Genomic DNA, 10,532 nt, shown 5'->3' on the forward strand with positions numbered 1-10,532 from the left:
GATAATTTGTGTTGATACAAGTATACTTCACAATTTTGTGGAAAAATAGATCAAAATACAAATCTTTCCATGAACTTTTCAAAGTACCCTTGTATGTCAAGTATTTGGGGAAAATATCTGATTCTGGACTTCATTTGTATTGTTAGAATGCATTTTTAAAAATGCATTATTCTAGCAATTGAATGATCTGTATTCTTTGATTTTTGGAACTAGTTTACTAATTTAAAATAGCACTATTTATTAATATAGAATATTTGGTTCACAGTCCCTAATTAAACTTGCCTAAGTTTGCCTTACCTACTGAATCATTTTCATTTTATTACTAAACTGGTTATAAAACCTTACTCTACAAAAGCCAAATATTTATAAATAGCCAATACTAGCTAACCTCCCTCTAATTTTCCCAGACAGCACTAAACATCAACCAAGTTATTCTAGGTGACCAATGAAGAAAACTGCCTCAGCATTTCTTTCCTTACAAGGCTTGTTTCTATAAGAGTGAAGATATTTTCCTCTGGAAAATGTTTTATTTGTGAACCAAGAAACAATCATGTTTAATAAGTAAAGTTAAAAATATTAAAAAATATTAACGAAACCCATCTCTAAACTCTCTGAAAGAATCCATTTCAGAAGACCTTTTCAGAATTTATAAAAATTGGCTATAATCTCTTATTGAATTTATATTTATTTTAACCCAAGGGTCAGCAAACTGGCTTTCAGGCCAAATCCAGCCTGCCACCTGTTTTTGTAAGTAGTTTTATTGGAAGATGCCATTACTATTCATTTATGTATAGCCAGTGGCTGTTTTTAAGCTACAAAAGCAACGTTGAGTAGCTGTGACAGAAACTATTTGGTCTTTAGAGCCTAAAATATTTACAATCCGGGTATTTACAGAAAACGTTTGCCAACCCCTATTTTATGAACTTTCGTTTAAAAAAAAAAAAATTTTACATTTTCTTCTCATCACAAAGATACACACTATGGCCTACACATGAGTTGAGGAGAATTTTTGTTGACTAGCCTGTATTATCTAAACACTACTTACATTTGTTTCTATGGATTCTTTAAAAAGCCAAGTTTACTTCTTCTGAAATCAGGTTTATGGAACCAATGAATCATGGAAAGTTGCTGACAATAATGCCAAGCACTGCTTCAATACAAATTTAAGGTTTATTTACATACATTTATAAACAATAAAAACTCCTTTAATATTAGAAATTCCCCAATACTTAAAAATTAAAAGCTACAATGGCTTTTAAGACTACATGGAATCAATTTTTTCAGGTAACATACTGTTCATAAAATTCAATTATTAATATATTCATATTACTTTCACATCTAACCTAGTTGACATCCAAAGATTTTTACCAATCTTCCCCATCAATTCTACTTTTTCTAGTCATCCTTAATATCCAAGTCCCAATTTTTGGTCTATCTATTAAAACTTTATTAGCATTTTTCCTTTTTCAACCAAACATATTTTTACCCACACCTCTAAATGCAAGGGAACAACTTACAGAAGCACTGGCAAACCACCACCAGTGCAGGATACTAAATGCCAATGGGTCAGATAACTACAAAAGACAATATTTACCTTCCTGTGACTTTTTTAAAAGTCAGGGGAAAAATCACATATATCCTGCATCATTGATGGTACTTGTATACTTGATTCATATAGCATATGAATTTCTCTTTTCAACTAGTTTTCCATAAATATTGAAATATCAGAAAGTAGTAATTTTTTCTAAAGTTTTTCTAAATGATCATTAGATTTTCACACTATTTAATAGAAAATAAAACCCAGCTAGCAAACTTATGATTTAGGCAAAAAAACAAAAAAAAAATTTTCTCAATAAAATGTAGAAATATTTTAATTTACATATTACAATAAATCAACATGTCAAACTCCACAATTACATATTCATAAAAATTCCACGCATTGTCCTCAGAATAATCAGTTTCTGTACAAAGATTTACAGATATCCAGTGTATGTAAGTTTGTCCTCAGTGTGCTACAGAGTTTAGAGGTTCTGCTCGAATGTTCCCCAAATCAAGCGCAGAATCTGTTTCTTCATCAATTTCTCCAATGACTGCACTATAATTAATTTATGGAGGAAAAAAGTCAGAGTTAAAACAATCACACTTCTTAAATAAATATGCATCTTTCAAAAAATATTATCAACCAAATCAAAGCAATTAGCACTATTCTTCCAAAACATGTAAAACTGAGAGGACATAGTAAAAACAAACTACTTAAGGTAAAAAGCAAACATTTTCATGAGTCAGTGAATTGCACATTTAAGCCACAAAACTCAAGACAAAATAATTTGAAGGTAACATTATTACAGTAACTAATATTAAAGGACAGATTGCATATAGTGATTGGATCATAAGTCTTTAAAGGAAAAAGATGAATGGGATAAAAACGGTACAAAATCCCAAAACTTCTAATCCTATGATCTTAATTCAATTCTGGGACTATAAAAAAAAAAAATTACTAAAATAAAAAGCACATAAAAGTATCAATTATTTGAGCAATTCTGATGAACTAGATCTATTGATGATATATATTAGTTTCATTTTTATGATTTTTCAGTTTCAAAAATTTAAATCCAAGACCAAAAAGTACAGTTCTTCACATACAAAGATAACAGCAGCAACAGGTACTTTGGTATCTAACAAATGATTTTTGATGTGATTGGCTAGGGTTAAAGCCAGGAAATTTTTCCTTGATTCAGGATTAACATAACATCTGTAACATTAATTTCATTAATACCATGCTAGGTAACCAGCCCTTGGCCCTCTAACTGAATATAATCAATGTTATCATCCAGACCACAGGATGTATACAAAATACTCCATAAAAAAAAATTTGTTATTCGTTGGGTTTAAATTTGTTTGGTTTTAATGAGAGTAAATCCTAAAGAAGCACACTTATAATACAGAATTTGCCCAGTTTTGAATTAAACTATATAAATCCTTCAGTTCTCTAATAAATAAAAAGTACCAAACTCTGACAGAATATAATAAAGTGTTCTCAAAATAAAATTGAAGAATTCAATTCCACTCTTAAATATTTAGTATCATTTAAAATCCTTATGGTAGGGAGTAGAGTGCCAGTAAATGTTTGAAAACCACTCTATGGAGAAAAAGGGGGAGGGTGATTTGCAGCATTTACTGATGTCCATCATGCAAATACTCCTACCATGGCTAATTTCAAGCTATGAAACAAGACATCAATCAACTGGTTTGCAAAATTCCTGAAAATGTAACAATCTGCTTTCATGAACCAGTACAGACTGGCTCCATCACATCACTGGGTCTAGGGCAAAGGTTCACTTTTTTTTTCTTTTTTTTTAAACTAAAATTCAAGAAAATGTTTTGTCGGTTTTTTAAAAAATTAAAGTAAGAGAAACGTTCTTAAAATCAATTTTTATGCAAAGCCCCAATATAAACAATTAGTGTTGTTGTGGTCAGGGGACCTGGGCCCTGTCTGCTTTGGCCCCTTCTCATTCTTTACAGCTCATCTTATAACTTCACCTAAAAGTCATCGCTGTAGAATATTTTATAAACCCCTAATTTCTATTAAATATCAAATAATTTATTCATCTAATGGTGATTCCCTTAAGATAAACAACTTGAATGAATAAAGTATTCCTTCATCTTTTATATCTTACCTGTCCCCCAGAAAACCTAAAATTGCAAATGCATCTTTTTTGCTGCCTTCCAGCCATATTCTGATTTCACATAGTACTCACCAGAAAACTGCTAAAACATTCTTCTAGCCTCTATAACTGCACTGTCTAATACTAGCCACGTCACTATTAAAATTATAATGAAATAAAATTTAAAATTCAGTTCCTCAGTCACACCAGCAACTTACAAGTACTCAAAAGCCAAATATGGCTAGTAGCTACCGTACTGGAAAATGCAGATATACATCACTTCCATCATCACAAAAAGTTCTTTTGGAAGAGCACTGCTCTATACTGTTGCAGGCTTTTCTTAAATTGCTTCCACCAAATATTCTCAAACTGGTATATCAGTGTATCTCAAGTTAACTAAGGCCACAGGATGAACATGGGACATCTTAAGTGTGTCAATTATACTAAAAAATTAAAAGAAATTATATAACAGATAAAGTCCTTATTTACAAAAACAGCTCTATTATAGAGCATGAATTATTTTAAATTGTTCAAATGAGATTTCAAAGACACTTCTCAAACTCTAGTCTTGGACCCTAGGAATCCATTTACGTTCCTCTAAATTTCAGGCATTTGGAAGAACATTTTAAGAAGTCTCTCTAATGAAGTATTCAGTGTTAAGGCAGGGCTCTTTCTGGACCCTACCCAGGCCACTTAACAATTAGAAATATGAATAGATTGCAGTAGGTAAAAGTTTAATTTGTAAGGAGATGGCTTTGATTGGCTACTGAAGAATGTAAAAATAAAATGTATAGATTTGCCTTACTTTGAGCAAATATAAGAAAAGTCACACTTACAAAACAAGTAAATGCATGATTCTATTAACCATGTACGGATGATATAGTATGATATTGGGAAAACCTCTTCTTTATAAAGCATTCATTATATACCTGTAGTATAATCTTAACCTGCCTTAAAAGGACATGTTTTACTTACACATTGTCACCTCTTACGATGTACAGCCCTAGTACCACTTGTTCTACTCCTTGTGAAGAGCTGAACACTCGTTCATGGCTTTCATCCAAAATCAAATTAATGGTCTGGTCAAAACCTTTCAGTGTTCCCTGTAAAGAAAACATCCAGGAGAAAAAGAGAAATATTCTAGTTTACCTGAATGTGTAAATTCAACCTTACAACCATTTTACCTGTCAAGTACTCTGACAGAAGTACCTATTTTAAATATAAGTCCACTGGCAAATAAAATGCCTTCTTTATAATCAACACTATTCCATGACACAAAACTTACCTCTTGGTTTTTTAAGAGGGGGGAAAAAACTGCACCACACATATGATTAGTGTTCAGAGATACGGAAAGTTACCAAGGACACCTATGTACCAGTGTGAATATTTCCAAGTAGAACAAAAGCTCGTGTAGTCCAGGAGCTAACATTATAAGGAAACAAACTAAAATAAGGGAGAGTTAAGGGAAAATGATACATAAATATATAAATAAGGGGAAACCATATAGGCCAGCAATAGCAATGTAACAGTATCACTACATGCCACATGCTAGCACTAGGCACTGTGCTAAACACACTGCACACATTATGTCAACTATCTCTACCCTTTGAGGTAATCCTATAAACATCCCCATTTCAAAGAAGAAAAACTGAGGTACAGAGAGGTATTTGTCAAAGTCTCATGGAAAGTAAGGAGCAGAGCCAGAATCTGAACCACTAACGGCCAGCTCCAGAACCAGACCACAGCACCACTACATTATATTATCATAAACAAGTAAATAAAATTTGCCATTTTTCAGAGATTCAAATTAGTCCCATAAATACATACAAATTTCAACTGGTAGTTACAGCTAACACTTAGTGAGCACTTACTAGTAGCCAGTGTTCTACATGTCTCACATATTTATTATTAAATTCTCCCAATAACCCAGTAAGGTAGATACAAATATGACAAATAATTAGAACCAGAACTTGAAAGAAGCTTGGTTTTGAATAAAGGAAGACATGAGCCTAACACGGCACAGTAACTCGGATGCTATTTAAGTTTCAGAAGAAACATCAACTTATCTTGGTTTTGGTTTGTTAAATCTCTCAAGCTCACTACTGAATTGTTTCATGTTCCAAAAATCAAAGTATATAAAATTAGCATGAAATACAGAAAACCTAGAACCTAGAATTTGAAAGAGAAACAACATATGTAATATTCACTGTATTTAGTTAGCAAATGGTTGTTATCATAACACCCATACATAACTTCTTGGCTTCACTTTACACATAACTATTCCATCAAGTGAACTATGTGTCAAAGAAATACAGAATTATTTAACTTTAGTAGTAAAATGCTCTTTTTATATAGTTTTCCTTCTTCTGTAAAATTAAAAATAATTTTCCAATATACTATCTACCCTGTCAACAAAAATAAGGAAATTAAAACTTGAGGTTTTCACAAAATAAAAATTTGCAAATATCTATTGATAGCAATAGCTTCTTGAAACATTGAGATTAAAATACAGATGCTCCTCTACTTACAAAAGGGTAACACACTGATGAACCCATCTTAAATTGAAAATATAAGTCAAAATGCACTTAACATGCCTAACCTACTGAACATCATAGCTTAGCCTAGCCTACCTTAAATATGCTCAGAGCATTTACATTAGCCTACAGTTGGGCAAAATCATCTAACACAAAGCCTATTTTATAAGAAAGCATTGGGTATTTCATGCAATTATTGAATACTGTCCTGAAAGTGAAAAACAGAATGGTTGTATGGGTACTCAAAGTACGGTTTCTACTTAATGCTTTCACACCATGGAAGTTAGGGACCGTCTGTGTTTCAAACTGCCCATATTTGACAAAATACAATGTGAGATGCCTAAAAAAATCCATGAATGCTTCTTTGATTAAAGAAGGAAGAAAGGCAACTGCTCTTGGCTTTAAAGTCAAACTCAATTTAAATCTGTTTGGTTCTGCCACTTATCCTTGTAACTCTGGCAAAGTGACTCTGAGGTTGGTTCCAAACCTAGAATACACGGGTAATTCTGCTTCACAAGGTGTACTGAAGATTAAATAATGTAATATATAAAGTGCCTGGTACATGATATACATTTAATAAATGGCAAAGTCTAGCAATTTGACTAGTAATAGTCGCTAAGTACCCAATGAGAAAAATCACTTGAATTGAAAAGAAACAAAAACAAAACTGCAGAATGGGAAAATAAAGGATTAAACTATTTCAAATAATTAAGTAAGTTTAGAAAATAGAGTAAGTTTAGTGTCCTTATAACTTTTCTGAAAGCAATCAATGTATGAATTATAAATAAAGAAATAACTAAGTAGCCCAAAAATCATAGGATAAATTCTTCAGATCAAATTCCAAATACAAATATCAGCCATAGGAATGTTTTACCTCTACTATATGAGATAGATTAGCAACTGAGAAATTCCTTCAAGGAACAGGCCAAGGATATATATAAACTTAGAGTCAATCATCATAATTTGTCCTCCAGAAGACAGAGGTCATACAGCCTAAGAATATACAAACATTAAGACCATTCAAGCCTTAAATATTCATGTATTTCTAGTAACTAAATCATAAAAAAGTTCCTAGGAAGCACATGGACTTCAAAAAATTATGATTTGTGTGGCAAATGTCAGAGCACTGAATGGAGAAGTAAATAAAAATAGAAAAGGAAGATAAATTTAAGACACAGATCTGCAGACTAGACTAGGAGCTCTCTGACAGTAAAGCCTGTTATTTTAGCTCCGAGAGGCCTTGTAGATAAGACATTCAATGTTTATGAGTGAGGAAAATATGGATTGGCAAAGACATAAAAGGTAAGAGATGAATCATAAGAAAACTGCAATACAGGCGTACTGTGGTGCTTAAGTATTAGAGATCAGAGGTTCTACATAAAAATTTACAACCAATAAGCCTACAAGAAAGCAGATAAAATGCCAAAGACTTACCACTATCATTCTCCCATCAGAAGTAATAACAGCAACAGTTCCTGATAACTGAATCAAGGAAAACATTTCACAGGAAATGCAAACTGAAAACTTAGACTCTGGTAAGGGAATGGATTAGACTACTAGAAAAAAGGTGACAGAACTAAGATACACTATTCAACATAGCAGCTACCTTCATAACACAAAACTTTAAAAGTTTCTAACTTCTCTAATTGTCTTTCTGATAATTACACAACCAAAACAAAAACAAAAACAAAAACCTCTTTCTGTATTTGATCAGTGTATCCTGTCTTGAAAGTTTTAAAATGAAAGAAGTGGTGGACTAACGGGTACAAAACTATGCTATCTACTTTAAGAGAATTACTGTGCAGTATATACATGTATTGAAATAATACTGTACCCCACAAATATGTACAAATGTTAAAAAACAAAAACGAAAATTGTATAAGTGCTAAATTCATCAATGTTGGATGATTTCAGGCATGTTAAGACATCCCGTCTTCCAGGACCTGCTTCTGCTATAATCCGTGTCACAAGGTAATAACAATGCTTGCACCAATAAAAGCCTTTAGAAGTATTTAGCTTTTGTCCCAATTTGTACAGGAGCACAATGCAGTGTTTTTGTCCTGAGATTTAAAACAGTAACACTTGCTAAGGGTATTTTACAACCTCACATGGGTTTTTTTTAAAGTTACTTGACTCTCACGAACAGCCAACATTATTTTCATCCTACCGATAAGTTGAGACTTCAAGTGACAAAGGGGCAGAAACCTAATTTGTGGATCATCTTTAAACTTTCTGCTATCCTCGAAGTCAGTGACGCCTGTGAATAAGGACACAGATTTACAAAACCATCCTCCCCGACAGAACAACTGTTCATCTTATTCCCAAACTTGAACATACGCGCCCTAAGGAAACAGTAAGGATGAATCAATAGGGTGTTTTTATGGAGACGGAGAAATGTTCGCAATTACATTGGGTTTTTGTTTGTTTTTTAGAATAAAAGACGTCCCGGGCCCGCAGGAGCGGCGGCCTCGGGCCCCCGGCGCGGGGTGGGCCTCTCCCGGTCCTTATCCCATCACCCGCAGCCCGGGTCCCGCGGTGGCCGGGCGTCCCAACCGCCTGTCGATCCCGACTCCCGGCCTCTCCCACAACACCGGCCCCGCTCCACTGAGGACGCCGAACTTGTAGTCCCAACTAACCCCCGCTGTGGTCAGCCCAAGGATACGGTTGATGTAGTTTTCCAGCGCGGAAGTCATACTGCTCGGCCCGGCGGTTCCAGCAAACAGAGAGGCGCCCGCTACAATGAGCTCTAAACCTGCCCGCGCAAACAGCAGCGAGCGCCCACTGGAAACAAATATCGCGAGAGTTACAGCCGTAGCCATCGCGAGCCGGAAGTTCAAAGAAACGGGCCAACCCACCAAAGGGGAGACAAGGTAGTGCGCGTGCGCAGTGTGTTTCCACGGTTCTGGGCGGTGATCCGGCTGTGGCGAGAGACAAAAACGAGCAGGAGGAGGAAGAAAAAAAGCTTCTTGGAGGTGGGATAGAGGGAGAAGGTGGGAGTGTGGATTTCGTAACCGAGTGAAAGGCACTGTGGTAGAAGTCGGCAAAGTGTTGAGACAAGGCAGGCAGGAAGATACGGAATAAGGTGTTTTCATTGCGAGGAAGCAGAAGTGAAATGCGTGCTGTTCACGGGGAAGTTGGAATTCCTAGTTTTCTGCAGCACGGGCTGAAAATTAAACTAAAAAGAAGCCAAATGGCCCAGAACAGAAAGTTGCGCGCGGTAATCATACGGTCTACGTTTCTGGAGAATCCAACAGTGAAAAATATGATCGTATATTCTGCATTTGTCTCTAAAAAGTGCTCTGACATGGAGGCGTCTTTACTCACTTTAAGAAAGTAAATGGAAATAGGTAAAAGTGTGTAAATGTCCCTTAGAAAACTGATGTCCAGACTTCTCCCAAGACTCGAGGTCTCTTTTTTTCCTCAGGGTGAAGTTAGAAAATAAGAGGCTGCTCCGCTGCTATGGAAGGACTAATTCAGGAAGAATCTTCTAGATAAGCACCAGACTCTGTTCTAGTCCTGGCTCTGCTAACGAGTTGGTCTTGTAGAACTCACTTCGGCTCTTCTGGATCTCATATTCCTTAGATCCTGCCACAGTTATCATTTGGATATTTTCACGTGATAACTAGAAAGCGTCACCGTTCCCCCAATATTTTCTTGTGGTTCCGTAACTTCAAAGGGATTGAAGTTAGAAAACGATCTATATACAGAACACATGGGGGAGCAATTTTCTTTGTTTACAAAATGCCTGATTTCAGTTAATTCGTAGTTTCTTAAGTGAAGAATTGAGGCTTAGGTATAACTTGCAATGCCAGCAATTTTCCTTCTGAAAAGTGAGGGATCCCTTTTCATTAGAGCATATGCACAGTTACCTACAAGATTACTCCCAAATGGATAATATGTTATACACTGAAACTTGTTCTGACCTGTTTGAAACCACATATAGTCAGGAATTCGGTGGTGAGTGTCCCATATTCTCTGGGGAACAAAAGTATCTTCCATAAATAAGAAAACGAAGATGTGCAATTTATAAATGTTACGCTTTGAACTAAAAATCAAAATTTTAATGAGAAATGAGGTATCATTAGTGAGAAGTTTTTTAAAAAAATAACCTAGGTGTTACCTTTTTTAAATGAGTAATCAATGTAGCTTTTCATCCCTTACAGCAAGCTTTGGTTTTAAAAATGTTTATTAACATTATGTATTAACTTTTGGAACTAATATTAATTATAAATACATTATAAGACTATGTCCTGTGTAGGTTCCATTAAATTAATATGCCAGATAAATAGCAGATGTGCAGTGTTTATAGAGCATCACAAAATCTCTTGTTTGA

At 34.7% G+C, this 10,532-nt stretch overlaps 1 protein-coding gene across 1 annotated transcript; it reads right to left on the reverse strand.

The window, feature by feature from the left end:
* Window positions 1-1,902: 1,902 nt before the first annotated feature.
* On the reverse strand, window positions 1,903-8,992 carry LSM8 (LSM8 homolog, U6 small nuclear RNA associated). The gene is made up of 4 exons (XM_063101238.1): window positions 8,862-8,992; window positions 7,634-7,674; window positions 4,641-4,768; window positions 1,903-2,095 (listed from the first exon to the last, which is right to left on the reverse strand). The coding sequence occupies exons 1-4, from the start codon at window positions 8,890-8,892 to the stop codon at window positions 2,005-2,007; spliced, it is 291 nt and encodes a 96-aa protein (XP_062957308.1). The 5' UTR covers window positions 8,893-8,992; the 3' UTR covers window positions 1,903-2,004.
* Between the last annotated feature and the right edge of the window lie 1,540 nt (window positions 8,993-10,532).

The sequence above is a fragment of the Cynocephalus volans genome, chromosome 6 (genome assembly GCF_027409185.1).
Source record: "Cynocephalus volans isolate mCynVol1 chromosome 6, mCynVol1.pri, whole genome shotgun sequence".
Classification (NCBI taxonomy): domain Eukaryota; kingdom Metazoa; phylum Chordata; class Mammalia; order Dermoptera; family Cynocephalidae; genus Cynocephalus; species Cynocephalus volans.